Here is a 19,148-nt window from a genome sequence, read left to right as displayed (position 1 = left end):
GTGGCTTGACTGGAGGCCCATTTCAGCCGAGAAATGAAACTCTTCAGGTCTCTGGTGGGACAGCCCGTATGCTCAGGGTCTTGGATGACAGGGGATTGTGGGGAATGCTTAGCATAGCCCGTGTCCAACTCTAGTGTGGAAGGCCAGGGTTCATGACCCTGAAGCTTCCCGTTGACTTGCAGAGAAGCAGACCTTTGAGATGCCCCCGTGTGGGTCTCCCTTCATCCTTTATAATAGGGAACGAATTGCCATGAGCTCCTGGGTCTTGTACACAAAGAGTGAGTCCCGGAACACTTGGTGAAAAAGTACTGAAATGCTGTGTGGGGACTAACAGAACAGAAGGAGAAAAGGAAAGAGGGGGAGGGAGGAAAGAATACAAAGAACAAAAAGATCGTGCAGGGAAGGAAGGGAGGGAGGGAGGGCGGGCGGGCGGCTTGAAAAAGGAAGAAGAGAAACTGGTAGAGAGGCATTAGGGAAAGAAGAATTTGAAAGTTGTGAGACAAACATCTGAGAGTTAAGATTTGAGCTTGATGAGAAAGGAAAGGAATGGAGTCCTCTACTCAGGAGCAGAAACCGGTTGTAGTGTGTTGGTGATGAGAACCTATGGACCAGATAAACCTGCGAGACAAAGAAAGTGAGGATGGGAGGCTGTGGAGTTTCAGAAGGGCAACGTCAACCACGCCGAGGACCGAAAGAGGGGCCATGTGAGGGTTTGAGTTCAAGAATCACAGAAGGGTCCAGTCCTCGGAGGACACAGAATGTGCAGTGGGTGAGGTGGATGGAGTCGGAAGGGTTGACAGAAATGGGCCCGTGTTGCAGGGTTGTTTCCACAGGAGCCCTACAGGAGACAGGACTGATGTAGGAAAGAGGTTAGCATTCAAGGCCGATGGTCAAGAAAGAAGTCTTGAGACAGCTTTGCTGGCAGGAGGTGATTTTTATTAAACCACAGGGATATGACCCTTGGGTAGAAAGGGCTGCTTGCTGGGGTCGTGACAGTAGGCTTACTCTCTGGGATGGCATTGGAGGAGGTCAGGCAAAAGGCTGGTTTTGCAAGAATGTGGCAGGAGGACAGAGGACACCGAGGATATAGTTGGCTTTGCTCTTGTGAAGGGAAGGTGGTTTTTCCTGCTAGAAGGCATGAGTTGAAAGATGGTGCGGAGCTTCCTGGAGGAATGTTACCTTCCTCCTCTCACAGGTCCTTCTCAAGGGACTGCAGGTTTGAAAAGAAACTATGTCCTACGGATATTTCCTTCGGCCTCAGCCTCCCTCAGTGTCGTGGAGGGGAGGGAGATGTCAGGGCTTCAGGAAACGGAGATCCGGGCCTCTGGCAGGTCGCTAGGCTCTCATTAAGCGGGCCTCTTCCTACAGAATCACGAGGACTTTTACAAACCGAGGGAGACTCCGGTCTTGCCGGGTTTTGATCTCCATCTGTGGAGAATCTGTTTTTTCCTTTCCTCAGCTTGAGGGCAGTCAGAGCGCCTGAGGGATGTCCCTTGTATCACAGGTTGGGGGGCGGTGTGGCGTGCCAGGTCCTGCTTGGCGCTCAGCTAGCCTTCCCCTCCCTCCTCGTGTGCCCCTGACCAGTGCGGAGCCTTGGCATAGTTAAGGTTGTTGAAGGAGGACGGTCTCATCTTCTGTAGCTTCTTCCTGCTGAATAGGGGCGTAGAGCTGTCCCTCCGCGTGGGTCGTTCCTGGTCAGGTGGCGGAGGCCCAGCTGGGGGAGGCCTCTGCTGTCTGAGTTGTAAAAGGAAGAGGCCGCTGAGTGCAGGGGAGAGCCTCTCCTCCCTAAACCTCTTGCTGCTGCCAAACACACAGGCTGAGCGGGGCCCGTTTTGTGGGGCTGCTGCCAGTGTTGAGCCCAGCATTGGTCACGGTCCTGTGCGTCGAAGCGACGCGGGCGGTTCCGGTGCAGCACCCTCGGGGAATCCAGCAGGGGTAGGGCTGCTGCCCCTCGAGTCGATCCCAGGGTGGTCAAGGGGCCCTGGCAGTGCTGCTTTGTCCTGCATGTGTCATGCTCTGCAGAGTTGTCGGGGACTGCAGGGGACAGCGGGAGGAGGAGCAGCCCCTGCAGCAGACAGGGGAGACAAAGGGAAGGCTGCTGTCCCGCCCAGTCCCAGGTGGGCCCAGTCTCCCCACACAACGGACTGTTGTGGGCCCAGGTGGTTGCCTCGTGTTCCAAGTATCCGTCATCGGCAGGGCCCGGGCAGCCAACTCTGGGTGTGGCGGCCGACTCAGAGGGTCCTCTCGTCTCGTCCTCGGGGCTCCAGTGCCGTCCTCTGGTGGGCTGCCCAGAAGTCTTCTCTTTGGCCTACGGAGGTCAGGCGTAAGAGAGTCGTTCCTGCAGGCGTGTTTCCCTGTGTGTTCACGCCGAATCCTCCTCCGGGCCCAAATCGGAGCTGCAAGTGAGGCTCCAGGGCCGGCCTCGCTTCCTTTGTCGGAGCACCCCAGGAGCCTCTGGTGCCTTGGGGTGGTGGGCACACTGTCCTGTGGTGCAGCTGTGGAGACAACGGGTAGAGTGGTGTGAGATAGCGAATGGCATGTGGCCTGGGCCTTACCAGAGGCCTGTGGGGTTTTGCGGGACGTGTCTTCTGAGGTGTTGAGGTGGAGGTTTCCCTGCAAGACCCATGCGTGACCTGAAGAAAGGGGAATTTCCCGTGGGCCCCCTGGGGCTGAATGAAGGCTACACTGCCAGGGTCCCTCAGGCCCCTTCCCTGAGCGTCCTCCTCCATGACGGCGGGGTCCTCCTCCTGCTGGGCTGTCCCTTTCCCAGCCTCTCTGAGAGCCCTGGACGTGCCCTTCTCTGTGGGGGGAGCCTTTGCCCACATGAGTGTTGCAGGTGGCATGGCAGAGACGACGTGCTCCCGACTCCCACGGGAAGTGAGTTCGCACAGTGCACGGGCTGTGGGCAGTTGTTGGGCGAGCAGGCAGTGTGGCCTTTCCCTGGTGGGTCTTCCCTGCCGACTGACAGATTGAGGAGAGTCTCTAGAGTATGAAACTCACAAAGGGAAATGGTGCCACGAAGGGACCCACTACCTCCCACCATGCGTCTTGGAGGATCGGGGGACTGGAGGTGTTGGTTAGATCGTACGGGAGTGGCCGGCAGACATGACTCAGCTGGAGACTGGGCCCGACGGATCAGGTGGAGGTTCCCTGTGGAATGTTCTCAGGGCTTCCTAGTTCTTGCAGGGACTGGGACTTTCCTCTCCTCTCCTCTCCTCTCCTCTTTGTGGTCAGAGGTTAGGGCAACATCCCGGGTTTTGTGCGGTTTGCCGAGGTGCCCACAACAAGGACTGGGCAATGAGGGAGAACACGTGTCCATGTTCACCGGCCCCTTTTCCTGCCCGACTCACCCCGTTCCCTAGTCCTCCTCTTCTTCTGCTTCCCTTGTTGTTTGCGCCAAGTCCACCGAAGGAAAGCATCTTGAGAGCTGAGAGCAAGAGAAGTGGGCATGAGCACAGACTCCCTGGCATAAGAGAACCAAGTGGGGACACCCACACCCAGCCTCCCTTCCTGAGGCCCCTCCAGCCGGGTGAGCCGTGCCCTGCCGACTCCCAGCCCTCCTCCCAGCCCTCCTCCTCTGTTGTCCGGGGCTGCTTCCCAGATTCCGCGGTAAGGAGTCAGGGTGATGGTAGGAAAGGGGTGAGGAGGGCTTCCCAGGGATTTCATGTAGCAGTTCCCATGCAAAGCCCGTGTGCCTGCCAGAGACGAGGGCCTCCAGGGTTGGCATTGTCAAAGCAGGGAAAGGGGAAGAGCTGGGAGGAGGCGCTTATGGACAGAGGAGAGAGGAAGCCCAAGAGATGGAGGTGGAAGTGCATTACAGGCGCAGGGTGGCTCCTTCCATCGGAATTGTCGTCCTCCGTGGAATCCTTCTCTGGGTCAGAGAGCAGCGAGGATGCTGGGGTTGGCCATGAGAGAGGACAAAGGGGAGTTAGTGCAGCTGACGCCCCACTGCTCTGGGGATGCTGGGCTCTGCCCTCAGTGGGGTGCGTCCCTATCTCCGAGTCCTCCCTGGCCTTGGTCGCTTGATTTCCGCAGGGTACAGGGGGGTCTCCGGTTGCTCACCTGCTCTGCCCACCTCCGATTCTCTCTAAGACTTGGAAGCCTGGCTGTGTGATCCTTTTCCCCCTGGAGGCTGTTACTGTCCCTAAGACTGCCTGCGGGACTTTGTCTTCCTCTGTCCTTGTACTTGTCCTTCCCTGCTCTCCTTCATCCTCCTCCTCCTCCTCCACCTCCTCCCCTAGAGATGCTCCATGTCCTTCCCCCTGCCAAGCTCCACCAGTCCTATTGTTGTCCAGGAGGGGGCCACCAAGGAAAGAGAGGAGATACCCTGGGTCCCCCGGAATCAATCCCCCGATCCGTCTGTGCTGGGAGCAGCTGTCATGGGTCTGGGATTGCTGGGGAAGTGCCGAGAGAGATGGCCCACCACGTCCCCACAGCCCATGTCTGCCCAGGGACTGGGATGACCTTCCCAGGGACGTGTTTCAGGGAACGCAACGCCCTCTGTTTCCCTAAGTGTTAGAGAGGTTGAATGGAGACGGGAGCATGGGAAATTGTTCAGGCGCACTCAGCTGTTCAGGGCAGCCCTGGAAAACTTCCAGCGGTGTGGTTACTGAAACACAGGATTCCTGCCAGTGCTTCTGCTGAGGCTTGCCAGATATGGACGGGGTCAGGGTGTGTGTAGGGCCCTGGGCAGGCCTGAGGAACGTTTGCCGTGTGGGCATGCCTAGGGAGTGGGGAGCATGGCCAGCGTTGTGGGCCAGCGAGGTGGGTTTGTAAGAACTGTGATTCCCTGGCCCTGCTCCCAAGAGGCTCTGTGCTATGCCTCGATGCCAGCTGGTGAGAGGTAGAGTGGACCCGGGGCAGCAAGTGTGTGAAGTAGGTCCAGCAGCCCATTCACACAGGCCCAGGGGACCGTGGGCCGCGACAGGGGTACTCCAGGGGAGCTGCATGGGGGCGTCCCGCCCTTGGGAACACGTCCCCAGGTCAGATTCGGCTGGGGTATGAAGGCTGGCAGAAGCTGCGGTTTATGGGAGCCTGTGTAGTGAATCCAGGGGAAGTATGCTTTTCCTTCTGCAGCTCTGGGCATCCCCTTGAAAGGTACAGCAGCTTGGAGAGAACCGGGAAGGTTTGGTAGTGGAGGTTATGAGGGAGAGGATTTAGACCTGTCTTCTACCTCCTGGCTCAGACCAGAACATAGTGTCACGGTTCTCTTGCATAGGAGAGTGCGGTTGGGGCCGCCAAGTCCTGAGCATGACCAGGTCTGGGCCTATGCCAAGAGAGATGCAGAATCTCTTGTGCACCATTCCCGAGAGGTCATGAGCAAAAGAGACCAAGCTTTGACATGTGGCAGCGGCCAAGGGAGGCACGAGCAGCTTTGAGGGTAAAGATCCTTCAAGGAGCCGTGGTGATGACAAACCCAGCCTACCCTAAAGGCCCGTGGACACCTCGTCTGTTCTTTTCATCCCGAAACCATGACATGAGCAAATCATGCCTGTGCCAGAGCATCCCTTTCCTTGGTGGTTTTTGACCCACCTTCTTCATTCTCCGGAGCTGTAGGGGCAACCCCATGTTCCCCGGAGCCCTGTCCCAGTGTTCCCCTCCTGGGTGCCGTTCCCTACCTGAAGAGACTTCGTCCTCACTGGTGGAGTAGTCCTCAATGCTGTCTACCAGTAGATCTGTAAGAGGAGCAATGCCGTTAGGAGAGAAGCCGCCTCACCCCTTCATCCCAAGTGTGTTGAGATGTCTCTGGGCCGTGCAGTATCTGCCTGACCCTTCTGCTGTGCTGTCAGAGGTTCACGGGGCTGGTGTAGCCGGAGCCCTTGGAGGAGACGGGGATTGGAGTTTCATGCCTTCTAATGAGACCAGGAAGCTGAGCCCTGTCCCAGTGTCCCTTTCCTTGGTGCCATTCCCTACCTGAAGAGACTTCGCCCTCACTGAGGGAGTTGTCCTCGATGCTCTCTACCAGTAGATCTGTAAGAACTGAAAGAGGAACAATGCCATTAGGAGAGAAACCGCCTCACCCCTTCATCCCAGGTGCGTTGAGATGTCTCTGGGCCATGCAGCATCTGCCTGACCCTTCTGCAGTGCTCTCAGAGGTTCATGGGGCTGGTGGAGCCGGAGCCCTTGGAGGAGACGGGGATTGAAGTTTCATGCCTTCTAATGAGACCAGGACGCTGCAGCAGTCACCTCAGTGTCAGTTCTGCATGCCCATGACCACTGTCCCCTCCCAGCACAAACATCGGAAACTCCAGTCGTTATGGGACTCTTGACGTGTGGCTAGTGGGAGTGAACTACTGGACGTTTTCATTCCTTTGATGATTTCCGTGTACTGTGCTGAGATAATAAATGACTGTGTACAATGGATACTAGACAGACTCTTTCCTAGATTGCTCAGCGCTAGAAACCAACCAGGAGCGAGAGACAAGGCCTGCTCTCCCGCGTATTGCTCGGGCATCAGTGGCTGGCCTGACAGGGACGTTGATCAAGGGCAGACGTTCCCAGGCTCACACACACCCACCAGGTGCTGCTGGAGGTCTTTGGACCCGAAGAGATGAAGGTGAAGCCCCAGTTCCTAGAATAAATGGGGAGCGGATTCCGTGCAGCACTGATCTAAAGCATACAATGTGCTGCTCTCGGGACAGAGAAGCTGCTAGAATAGATAAGGGAACCATAAAGGAACACAACGAGCCACAACGTTTCTGAAGATGAAGAAGTCGGTGGTGGGTCTCTAGAAGCTGACCTTCCAATACCTTGGATGACTCCCCTGAGCCAACAGGAGGGTGCTGGCATACAAATAGGCAGGGGCTCCTGGGAGCAGAAGAGAAATGCCCAAGTAAATGTGCTCATGTTGGCATCACGATGCTTCCCAAGAGGACCGCCCAGAAAAAGCATCCTCTTCTGAAACAGCAAACAGAGTGAAAAGGCAGCCTACAGATTGGAGACACCCTTGGCAATCCTTATTTCAGAAAAGGTGTGTTCACTGACAGAAAGGGAAAACAACAGAAAACCAGCCAAAGAAAAGAAGACCGGGATTTCACCAAATGAAAGAATTGAGAAAAAGACTGGAATAGTCTGTGCTGCAAAGGGAACAAATAACTCGGTCAGTCAGACAGACGTTTTACGAAAAGATGCTCAATGTAAGGCATTGTGAGGGCAATGCAAATCCAAAGGATGCTGAGCTGTGGCATTGTCCGTTAGGGTAGCGAGGACCCAAACCAGGAATTCAAACCCAGGACCCACGTTGGAAGGAGGCAGAAAACTGGAGACTTTGTATGCAATTCGTGGAATTCAGACTGGTGCAACTACCCTGGAAAAGCCCGTTGAGTGTCCTCGGAGAGCAGCGAAAGGTATTCCCGTGGATCCCGCACGTGCGAGTGAGGAAAAGAGATGTTGGAAAATCAGATTCTGTTCCAATACATGTTTCTCATGAGAGAAAGTCTTGTTGGCTTCCAGAGAACCCTGAAACCCTGATTTGGCTCTGTTTCAATTCCCAGGCACTGAACTTCCTTGAGTTGTCTATTGGCCCAAACCTTCCGAATCTAACAAGGCCCTCTTGCATGGACAGATGGCCAGCGAAATGGGTGGTGATTGTCCTGTCACCCCTGTTGAGGTTTGAGGTTCTCATTGGCCACGTTGTGATGCACAGAGCACCCTTTGTTCCTACATGGAGGGGGCCCAGGTGCCCCCAGTGATGCTCAGTCCCTGAAGAAGACCTCATTCCCCCTGGGATAGGACACCTTTTGGGCCCACCTCCAAGAGCCCCAGCAAAGACCAGTGGCGGGTGTGGGATTTCCCTGAGAGAAGGCCAGTTGCATTCTCAGACACAGTATCTGCAGGGAAATGGTAGATCTCCATGGAGAAATGGAGAGAATTGGCCCCATCTGTTCCCTGGCCACTGCCCCTTTGTGCGGGTACTCCCCGAACGGGCTGTTGCACACGGCTGCCCCGGAAGCCGCCTGTAGAAGGGAGGAAGTGTGTCGCAGCACTCAGTGCTTCCAATGAGGTTGGGAAGACGCATCGTGGGGCCTTGATGCAGAGATGTGTGTGTGTGTGAGTGCAGTGTCAAGAGTGAGGTGCTGTGACCATTCATGCCCGAGACCTACCTTGGCGGGAGAGCCCCATGGACACTGACTCAGTAACAAGGACACACTTGTGTCTTTGGGGCACAGTCTCGCCCTTCCTAGTTAGCGACGGGGTTTGTTTTCCGGGGGAATTGATGTGTACTTGCAAGGAAAGAACACCTCTTTCAGTTGTAGGTGTTGAAGAGTTTTCCCATGAATGGACATTCATGACGTGACAGTGATGGGAAATCTCCCTGAGAATGTGGACACCATTAATCGCCATTTTGAGGGGACCAGACACGTTTGAGAGCACAGCATTTACCCACCTGACACACACACACCAACCCTGTGAATCACAGCGCATGAATTCCCATGGAAACAGACCTCGTGCCCAGCACCCGATCCTACAGCACCTAAGAGCAGCATGGTAGCTTCTGGGGTTAGGGTCACAAGGCCTCGGGTCTCGGTCCAGAACATAACTCTTAGTCTTATTGCAACAGGATCTGGATTCTGGGTGGCTCTCAAGATGGAGCCTGCAAGGAAGCCCCACCTTGCCCATTCATTGTCCAGGTAGCTCCAAAGCAATGAGTGACTCTAGAGGACAGCATACTTACCACTCTTCTTTTCCAGCCGGGCCACCTGCGATTTCAGAAAAGAAAACATGGTGAACATCAAGTCATGCCTCGTCCTGTGTGCACAGCTCTTTTGTTCTCTTGGTGATGGGCAGGGTCATGGGCAGTGATGTGGAATCCACCTAGAGGTCAAATGCCCTGGGTCCATTGGGTGGCACGGCGGTGTCAGTAGCACCCGTGAAAAAGCTCACGACCCTGTGGACTGTAACCGAACCTGCTGTTTCCTGCAGGGTCGTTGGAACGGGGTCTCCCTGGCTAAGAGTCGCTCCCTCAAGAATCTCTTCACCAAGGACATTGTACGTGCTGAAGTGTTCGGATCTGACTGCGAGTATCAGAGAAACAAGGGATGCTGTACCTCACCTGAAGAAAGGCTAACTTACCACCTTGGTGAACAATGGGACCTCTCCCTCTGTGCTGTCCACGTCAAGGTCATCGTACTGGCTAGCCAGGGGATCTAGGTGGAAAGACACAGAGAGTGTTGGAACCCCGACGGGACTCTTTGGGAATCGCTCGGGGAGCTTTGCTTGGCGTGCACGTGTGGACAAGTGTGCGGAGGTGGGGAGCTCATCAGTATGGACTGAACTGCAGTGGGCCCTTCCTGGATGGAGGATGAAAGGTCCTGGAGAGGAGCAGGGATGTGAATAGAATCTCTGGCTCCTGTTGGAGCTACAGGGCCTAGGGTGGCTGTGAAATAGTTCATCTCCAAGGCACACCTACTGCCTGCCCCCAAACCTGCACCACCTAAGAGCAGCGCAGTAGTTTCTGGGGACAGGGCCATGAAGCCACGGGTCTTTCCCCAGAAAATCCCTTTCTGTTACTCCGCCCCTTCTTCTCAGTCCCGCCGGACCTGGAATCAGGGTGGTTCTCTTTGCGGAGCTTATGAGGAAGCCCCGATCTTTGCCTTTTCCAGGTTGTTGCAAACAAGTGAGTGACAAGTGAGTGACAAGTGAGTGAGTACAGAATACTTACTGCCGTCCTCTTCCAGCAGGGACACCTGTGATTTCAGAAAAGAAAACAGTATGAACATCAAATCAGGCTTTGTCCTGTTTGCATGGCTCTTTTGTTCCCTGGGGGATGGGAGGAAGCCCGATGCGGAAGTGTGCTAGAGGCCCGTGAGCCCCAAAGTGTGACGAGAGCAAAATGAGTCCTCCGCAGATGCACCCAGTTTTCCTAGAGGTCCCACATTCCAGGTCCCACTGGACAAAATATGTGGTAAGGAGGAATAACTGCTACCCGTATCAAAGCTCCCTGCCCTCCAGATGGTAGGTGATCCTGCTGTGGTTGTCCCAGCCCCCCTGCAATGCCTTCGGGGTTAGGTCGCATTTGGTAACAGATTCTCTCTCAAACTTCTCCCTACCCTGTCAATGGTGCATGCTGAGGTTTTTTTTATGCGACCTTGATTTAAAAAGCCAGAAGAGTTTTGTGTCTCCCCCAAAGAAAGGCCAGCGTACCACTCTGGTGTAAAACGGGGCGTCTTCCTCATTCTTTCCTGTTGAACGTTCACCCGCCTGTCCATCCAGCCAAGCTAGAGAGAGATCCACAGAATGGTCAGTCCACTGGTGGGGCTCGGCAGGAAGAGCTCAGGGAGTTTCACATGGGTTGGGCGTGACCGGGAGTGTATGGTGTGGGTATGGACTGAGCAAGCTGCTGCTGCATCGAGAGAGGTCAGGGCAAGGAGCAGGAACGGAGGGAGAAATATTGACTCTGAACTCCAGCTACAGGGAGTGGAATCAGGGTGACCTCTTCAAGTAAAAAGGGTAAACACTAAGAGACACGTTCCGTACTGACAGGCAAGTTCCTCCAACCAGCGACTGTGTCATGGTCATGGTCAAGACCGTTTCTTGGCTGCTCCCACCTACCTCTCGCCTCTTCTAGGAGATTGTATTTCTGCAGAAGGACACTGTGTGGCAGGGTTGCATTCAATGCAAGCACAAGTACCCTAGAGGTTTCTATTTGTCCCTGAGTCATGCAGGGTCAGGAAAACCAAAGACCCAGGATTTCTACGTACTGACATCTGACCATTCCAACAGAGTCCCCATCCACAAAGTGCTGATTCTTCCCCGTCTTCCTTTCCTGTGGCATGTGGGTGTGTCCTTGGAGTCTGAGGGACCCAGTTTCCCAGGACCCAGCTCCCCCAGTCAGGACCCGGCAAGTTCACGAGAGAGCGGAGGCCAGGCGAGAGAAGGGCACTCTCTAACCTGGCCATGTAGCAGATTGTCAGGAAGTCGGATCGGGCCCCGAGCTAATGTTGAAGCTTTCCTGGCCATTGCCATTTGCCAGTGAACCTTCCCTCTATGTGCATTCAAGATCGGAGCATTTTTGTAAGGCTGGTGGTGATGTTTGGGTCGACTAAAGTAGCTTCTGATTCCTTTGTGTTTTGACCCTGTCTGAGAAATGTCCCGAGCTAGGACAGATGTGGGCCCCTTCCTTTCTCCCCATCCCTGTCTGAGGAGACGGAATCCTGAGCAACCCTCCAGGTGGAGCTGGGGTCAGCGAGGAATGTGGTGCCCTAGCAGGGTGTGTGCAGTGGGGATGAAGGAGGTTTGGCTTTGAAACTTTGACCCGTGCCCTCAAGTCCATTCAGTGGGAGATGTCTTCTGGCGAAAAGCACGCAGTCCACACACCCACATTCCCGATCCCGTCACATCGACCCACGCAAAAACGAGCCCCAACCCTCCGAAGCGCCAAGCACACCGCCCGAATGACCTACTGGTTTGCAGGGACTGTAGCACAGGGTCCTGGTTTTCTGCAGGACACTCTGTTTGTTCAGTCCGCCCCAGCCTCCATTCCTGGGAGGAACTCAGAAGGGGGGAAGCTCTCCAGACCAAAGGAGGAGAGAAAGCCCTACCTTGTTGAGTTAGATCTGTCCCCCTAAAGGGAATGATGGGGGAATATGCATACGGGATATATCCAGTCGCCGCCTCCTGCAGTTGGAGAAAGGGAAACCCAGTGAGGATCCCCGCACCCCGTGCACACCGTGTGCACACATCTCTGTGCCCTTGGTGTGTGTCATAAGCAAGCTAGATGGGATGCTGTCATTCGTCTATGATCCAGAGGAGGAGGAAATGACCTCCTGAAAAGGCTCCGGCTTGTTATGTCAAAAGTCCCCCATCCATTTTCTTCAGCAACTCATTCCAAAGCCATTTCCCATAGATAGAATGACCTGGTGGAAAATGCTCACGACCATCCATTGCCTATGCAATGGTGGTGATGTTTTCTCAGTGCCCATCTCAATCCACTGTCCCTTAATGGTAAAAACTCATGGCAGGCTCTCAGCACCAAGGACATTGTCTCTCCCCTCTGGCATGTCCATGCTCAAATATTCGTGGAAAGAGAAATGAAACACCGGTTGTCCCTCAGAAGCACAAAATGACTTTACCGAGGTGACCGAGCGGCTTAGACATTGAAGCTTCTGCCTTCAGCGCAGGACCTGATCCTAGGGTCCTGGGATGGAGGCCCACATTGGCACCCTGCTCGAAAGGGGAGCCTGCTTCTTCCTCTCCCTCTGCTACTCCCACTTCTTGCGCTCTCATGCGCTCTTTGTCTGCCTGTCTCTCTCTCTCTCCCCTTCTCTTTCTGTCTTTCAAATAAACAAAATCTTGAGGAACAATGAGTTTACCTGAGGGAGAGTCAGAGTTTCCTCCTCGGCCCTCAAAGTGGGTAGTAGCTCTTCCATCAGGTCATCGTGGAGAGCTAGGAGGATACAGAGGCACTGTGAGGACACTGGTGAGACTGCTCAGGAAGTCGGCTGGGAGTTTGGATGGATGAGGACAGGAGGGGAGTGTGTGCATGCGGGAGCGTAGGAGGTACGGGTTGCACTGCTGCCGGGCCTTGTCCTGGTGCAGAGGGGAAGGGACGGGAGAGGAGCAGGGAGGAAACGCCAAGAGGGTTCTTGTCTTTCTAGCTAAAGCGAGCCCGATCAAAGCCAAATAGCCAGTCCAGTACATGGGAAGCCTAACCTGGCTTCTGTGTGAGGACCGAGTCCCATAACCTCTCCTGACTAACGTGCCACGCTCCTGCTTTGGACATCAGCTCTGGGCCCAAGATCCCCACCTGCTGCGACTATATGCATCACGTCTCTGTAAGATTTGGCATGGCATAAAAAGCAGCCTCAACTTGCCAGGCTGCATTCAACCCTCAGGAAAGGAGCTTAGTAGTTTGCTTCACTCATCCTTTCTTTGTCTTCAGAAAATCCCATGTGCAACACTGGAGAGCACGGACATCTTAGCTTCCGTAAACAGCCGGCACCGTCGATGTGTGTGATAGATTCCTTCCATTGTTCTTGAGCTGTCCCGTGTGTGTGTGTGTGTGTGTGTGTGTGTGCGCGCGCACGCGCGCTGTGTTTGCATGTTTCCCCTGAAGACAGTGGCTGTCCGAACCCTCCCAGGTGTTCAGACCAGTGGGAAGTTGCTTACACAGAGGAGTGTTGGAGTGTGTGCTGATCGGCTGTAGGCCTGCTTTGCAGGAGATTTGCTCCGGGGATGTTGGGTCCAAAGCTTCCACCCAAGCTTCACCTTGATTTCCTATTGGCCAGTGGTGTTTGAGTGTGTGCTTAGAGAATTTGAACCTTCCTGAGGCTTAGGGAAATCTTATCAAGTACAGTCAGTTCCCTCCGTGATGCTTTTCTGCCATTGGTCGGTCGTGTGTACACACTGAGACCGGCTATGACCGATGTTGCCCTGTTCTGTCCTCCACGGGTCCACACGCTTTCCATCCATGTGTGCTTGAGCATGAGGATGTGGCTTTTCTCTGTGCACTTGACTCTAGGGACCAGGCTGTAATCTTGAACGTGGGCTTCTAAGCTTGCCCTGGCTTCTGTGTCCATGGAAACCACTGTGTCATGTTGGGTCCTGTCGGGGACCATCATAGTATCTAGGTATTTGGCTGTGTGCACAGATGCTGGTGGCCCTTTGCTAGCTAGCACCTATGGTACATCATGACCCCCTGGCTGAGGGACTAACACAGGTGCATAGGCCAGAGCAACTTTCACATTGGAACCTGAGCTCCAATCTTGGCTTTCCAAGTAGGAGGTCAAGGGTTTGGACCCTTCATCTCCGCACCATGCCCGTCTCAGGAAATCAGAGGGAAACATCCTCCAGGTACAGCTGTGGGGAGTAGGGGAAGGAGTATGTAAAGTGTGCCAGGGTGATGAGAATGTTTTGGAAGGGGGACACTGTGATTGTGATGGAAGTGTGAGAAAGATCTCCTGGGAAAGGCACACAATCATGTTCATAAGCATAACGCATGGGGACACACACACCCCCACGCACACCCCCACGCACACAGGGCCTTCATCCCACGTGCACACAGATCAGCCCTTCCCTATGTACGAGTTCTTCCAGGCCCTGTTCGACGACGTGACCGTGCCTCACCGGACAGTCTCGGTCCGTATCCCCCAACCCCCGTTCCTTGTTGGAACCCAGAATCAGGGGGCAGGCTTCTTTGTACTCTAGATTTTCTCCCAGAGCCCGATGGTCTTAAATACGTACAGCTGTCCTTGCTCCCAGCGTCTACCTGCGATTGGGGAAAAGGAAAAACAGTGAGGATCCCAGCATCCTGTCTGCTGTTGGGCCAGTTCTTTGGTTTGGGGAGGACTTCAGGCAGTTAATAGGATGAGGTCCCGTGGTTGAGTCCATGTCCCCCCACCCGAGTTCAAGAGGATCGTTTGAATGATGCTGAATGATGCTGGAGCATCATTCAATCTCCGAAGTCCATTCTGATCAACAGGCAGAACGTTCTCTTTCAAGGAGAAACCTTTTCTGCTGAAGAAGGTGTTTGATCCCATGGAGTTTGTAACTGAGGCTGTCCTGTGTCCTCACCCTTTTTGGGTCCACTGTGCGTAAGAGGTCAGACCCAGCATTCCTCCACGAGTGGAGACTGCGGCCCCTTCCCCTGGGAGTTAAAGTGCCAGATGTTCATCAAACTCCACTGATGGAAGAAATCAAGGAAGCACCATTTCTGTCTCTGAGAAAGAAAGGCGAGCTTACCTCAGGGAGAGTTGGGGGACCTTCCTTTGTCCAGCCCCTAGGAAGTTCCTTGGACTGGTTCTCCACAGGGTCTAGGAGAACAGAGAGGAGTTGTCAGGACATTGGCTGTGCTACTCAGGAATGACTCAGGGAGTTAAGTCTGCTGTATGTGGATGCAGGGCCGGAGGGAATGGATGTGAAGGTTGACCAAGCAAGGCCTGACTTGCCAGTGGGCCCTCAGTGGTGGACACAGTGGTGGACACAGTACACAGTGCTGTACACAAAGCGCAGTGGTGTACACAGAAACACAGAGGAGGGGAGCAGGATGGAAAAGGGAAATGGGGCTTTGGCTTTCTAACGGTGGGGATGTCATCAGTGGGAACTCTCAGCGCCTGTCTGGGAAACACTCAAGGCACCCTGGGTTTCAGGGTGCAGTCCCCTGCGCCTTCCTGCCCACTGTGAAGCCAAGCCAGCTTGCCACTTCTTCAGCTGGTCATGGGGCCTGTTCAGCTGTCTCTCTTGCACCTCTGCTGTGTGACCCTATCACTCCTCTATCGTGCCTTGGAGTAGTGGGTTTTTCGGTGATGGAATCTAAGTACTGGGGATGGTTGTATTTGTTAGTACGTGTCCGTTCGGTGACACTGCTGACATCCGTGATGCTTTGTAGACCGCACTGCCATCTACGGGGAAAACGTTGCCATCCTATCTCATGGCACCTCTGTACCCGTGACGACATGACCGGCCCTCCCCGTTTCCTCCCTCCACTGTCCCTTCCACTTTCTGGGTCTACGAATGTCCCTAATGGAGTATCCTCAAAGCCTGGGATCGTGTAATGTACCTCTTTCCTTGTGTGCTTGCTTTCAAAATGCGTGTTAGGTTTCCAGGGCCCATCTGTTTCGTAAAATATTGGAAACCTTTGTTTCTTCTTGCGTCTGAATTGCACTCCATAATGTGTATGGATGCCATTGAATGTGTTCTTTCCTCCCATGATGGATTTGGGGGCAGTGCCTGTCTGGTGCTATTGGGAACCCAGCTGTGTGAGACTTTAGTGTGCAGATTTCTGTGTTTCCAGAATGAGAAGACATCACCGAATGCATTGGCCCCATTTGTAGAACGGTAACCACGTGGAATGTACTGGGTACTTGAGTTCCCCAAATGTGGTGAGGTCGTTCTGTTCCTTTGAAGATACGTAGCACACCATGTAAGATGTGGCTAATGGGCTGAAGATACGTAGCACACCATGTAAGATGTGGCTAATGGGTGGAAGTGGAGGGGGGCCATCGTGAAACCTCCTGTCGTATTCTGGTCCATTTTTCTGTTCAGCGTTCCTTGGGGAAAACATAGTCTCTTCCTTCCTACGCATCTCAGAACCTTGTTTCCTGGGGAGACCTGTAGGGACCTGTGTGTTCCAGAAAGACCTAAGATCCATCCCTTCAGCTAGTAGACACTATTTTCCTGTGCCCCCTTGGATCCAGTTTTAATGAGGATCTAATCGTGACTTGTGGACTTAAAAGGGGATTGACGGACGCCATAGAGGAAAATGGCTACCAATGAAATCAGAGGGCAATATATCTCAGCAGTTTTAAAAGCTTCGGTTATGTCTGTGCTACTGAACGAAAGAATGCGTCTCCAATCAAAATAATGAGTCAATCCCCAAGGTACCTACCTTCCTCGGTGTCCTCGAAGGTACAGACTTCATCATGGAGGGAGAACCGGACTCTCTTCTTGCGGCGGCGGTGGTGTCGTCGTCGTGGAGGGGTTGGCGTGGGTGGGGGCAACTCCACATCCTCAGGGAGACACTCCCCACAGATTTCTGGGAGATGCACAGAAATAGAGAGCGGTGTCGGCACCTTGTTGTCAGAAGCCCATAGGGGAATTGGACATCCTTTCCTTGTAGTCCATCCGTCTCCTGCCCCTACTCGCCAGCTGCCCAGCAGGCATTCCTCCCTCCAGGTGGGACTTAGGAAGGGGTCACCATGTGCTGTGGTCTGAATTCTGCCCCCTCCCCACCCACAGGTTCTCTGGGCAATGGCTTGTATGGAGCAGAGACAGGACAGAAACGCAACAGATCGCCGTGAGCACGCATGATGGCCTCAGTCACATCCATTGAGCAGCCACACCTACCCTCTGTGCCCTGTTTCCCTGCCCTCTGGCCTAGATGTTTGTGTGCCGCCACAGTGTCCCACGTGATGGTAGCTAGGGGAGTATGGGATGCTGCCCAGCCACTCGGCAGGTGTTGAGGAAGGGACTGCCTAGGGACTCAGCTAGATGGCTGGCTATGGGTGAAGCCACAGTGGAGGACAGTGGAGGGCCTTGAAATGTAGGGTGCTGAAGGGACCGTCCAGAGTTGCCACCCTGATGAAGGATGGATCTGGGACAGGAATGTTGTCATTTCCCTGTGGCCGGAGATCCCCCAGCCCCTGACACCAACCCACGGCCCCTGAGAAAACGTCCTGAAGCCCTGAACCAGGAGCTGCCCTTACAGTCTCAAATCCCTCTGTGCCAGTGTTTCTGTAGGGGAGAGCGAGGGCCATGAGACCAGCCTCAGTCCTCACTCACCTCTGTGTTTGGGGCCCTGACATCAACTAGGTGGTGGTTTCTGCCCAGTGGGGCCCTAGTGAAGGACCAGGAACGGGTAACATGAGCCACGTTCCCTCACCTCTCTGCAAGGTCAGCCCAGTCGCCCAAGGCCGTCCTGAAGGCCATTTGCAGCCCAGGCTCCTGGGGTTCTGCTTGGCTCCCAAGCTGATTCATACTCCCAATGGTCGCATAGGACACCGCCGAGAACTCACTTGCCTTGAGCTTGCCAGTACCGAGGAGCAGTTGATGGTATGAACAGACATGGAGGTGGCCATGTGGGTTGGCCATGTAGCTGGCCATGTGGGCTGGGAGTGGTTGGTTTCAGGAAGGAGATGGATGATGCTGAGGGGCCCGCTCTTGCCATGCGGACTGCTCTGAGGAGCCTGGATGGAAGTGAGGCTACCCAGGCTGGAGTGAGTCCCTCCCTGCTCTCCCATTCTTCGCCAGCATCCCCTGTCTACTCTCAGGTCTCTTGATGCCCTCTGGAGACTTAGGTTTAGCAGACAGTCTCCTGTCTCCCTCCCTACGCCGGGCCTGGAGAACCCAGCCCAACAGTACCTTTGAGAGCAGCAGACAGTCCACTGTGCAGCTGCCGTGTGTTCTCCCCATCCACCCGGTGGCACAGCCCATTCCCGTGCACTCCCAGGCATCAAGCAGACGGCCCGTGAAACCCTGCACATCAACCCATGAGACCACCCCAGTATCCTCCAGTGTCTCTCCTTCTAAAAACAGCTGCATTTTGACTGCTGACCCTCTCCTCTCCGATTTCGTCATGTCCCTTGGGAAGAGGAGACCCGTAATTCGTTCCCCTCAAATGTGGTGCCTGTTTCGCACCAAGATTCTCCTGATGCAGGGACAGCAGTGTGGTGTGTGACTTGTGTGTTGTCCCTTTAGGACTGTGTCCGAAATGGGCATTCAGAAAGAGTACGGTTTTCTGAAAGTCGAAGCGCTTTAAGGAAGGCAGCTTCCCCACGAAATCTCAATGAAATAACCCAGACAAACAAACAAACACAGGCATCGGACCGGGAGGGGGAATCAGAGGGTGGTGGAGAGCAAAAGCCAAAGAGAAAAAGCCGGTCTCTGTAAAAGGGAGGCAGCCAGCTCCAGAGAAGACAATTGAGAAAATCGATAGGCACATACCCGTACAACAGCAGTTAAGATTCCCCATCGTGAAGACTGTTAGTCCTGTTCACCCAACCGTCAGGGGCTCGGCTCACAGAGTGACAGTTGAAATGGAACATTGGATGCGTGTCATCAGGTCACCGTGGCGATGGCTCATGACTGAACTCTGAGGATGAAGGCATCCCTGCACACTGCGGGGTCATGGAGGGAAGGGGGTGGGGAGGGGTCAATGGATGATCGGCAATTAAGGCACTTGTGATCAGCTCTGAGGGGTGGATTGAAGTGATGAGTCCCTGAGTCATACTGCAGAACGCAATACTGCGCTGTACGTTAACTACCTGCAGTTTTGGACATTAAAAAAAGGAGACTCCTGAGGGCACCTAGGAGACTTAAATGTTCATTTTCCTATCTGCTACTCTGGAAAACTCCTTATTTATACGAGATTGTCTCACAAAGTCTCTCCAGGAGTTCTTGGGTGGCTCAGTGGGTTAAGTATTGGCCATCGGCTCAGCTTGGAGTCTGGGATCAATCCTATTATCAGGCTCTCTGCTCATATGGCTCATATGTATAGACGAGAAAGAGTTAGGAGTAGGTTAGCTAAGTTTCTTAGGCATTAATGCTGCAATCAAGGTGTTGCGTGGGACTCCTTATCTAAGGCTTGGTTGGGCTCCCATCTGTACATATGTGGCAGAATTAATTTCTGGACTGCCGTAGGATTCACAGTAGCTTGTTTCTTCTTTGAGGTCAGAAGAAGGGTCTCTGATATTTTACGTTCCTTAAAAGACTCA

At 54.1% G+C, this 19,148-nt stretch overlaps 2 protein-coding genes across 6 annotated transcripts in view; one reads left to right on the top strand and one right to left on the bottom strand.

Moving 5' to 3' along the window:
* The window catches only part of LOC131828978 (phosphatidylinositol 3,4,5-trisphosphate 3-phosphatase and dual-specificity protein phosphatase PTEN-like), a 139,356-nt gene that overhangs the window by 35,139 nt on the left and 85,069 nt on the right, over positions 1-19,148 (top strand).
* On the bottom strand, positions 1,585-18,465 carry LOC131828980 (uncharacterized). 5 transcript variants are annotated; one of them, XM_059170292.1, is made up of 8 exons: positions 10,144-11,251; positions 9,662-9,686; positions 8,675-9,146; positions 5,914-5,979; positions 5,619-5,675; positions 3,819-3,895; positions 3,351-3,427; positions 1,585-2,495 (listed from the first exon to the last, which is right to left on the bottom strand). In XM_059170292.1, the coding sequence occupies exons 3-7, from the start codon at positions 8,730-8,732 to the stop codon at positions 3,359-3,361; spliced, it is 327 nt and encodes a 108-aa protein (XP_059026275.1). In that variant the 5' UTR covers positions 8,733-9,146; positions 9,662-9,686; positions 10,144-11,251; the 3' UTR covers positions 1,585-2,495; positions 3,351-3,358. The 5 variants fall into 5 exon arrangements, with proteins under 5 accessions (XP_059026275.1, XP_059026272.1, XP_059026273.1 ...); XM_059170287.1 differs by lacking the exons at positions 1,585-2,495; positions 3,351-3,427; positions 3,819-3,895; positions 5,619-5,675; positions 5,914-5,979 and adding exons at positions 12,312-12,385; positions 14,182-14,206; positions 14,680-14,750; positions 16,325-16,471; positions 18,379-18,465 and having other exon boundaries at positions 7,492-9,146; positions 10,144-11,616; XM_059170289.1 differs by lacking the exons at positions 9,662-9,686; positions 10,144-11,251 and having other exon boundaries at positions 8,675-8,699; positions 9,073-9,591.

This window comes from Mustela lutreola, chromosome 4 (genome assembly GCF_030435805.1).
Source record: "Mustela lutreola isolate mMusLut2 chromosome 4, mMusLut2.pri, whole genome shotgun sequence".
In the NCBI taxonomy this organism is placed as follows: domain Eukaryota; kingdom Metazoa; phylum Chordata; class Mammalia; order Carnivora; family Mustelidae; genus Mustela; species Mustela lutreola.
Note: the sequence above shows the minus strand (reverse complement) of the source record. Positions and strands in the feature narration are given on the sequence as shown.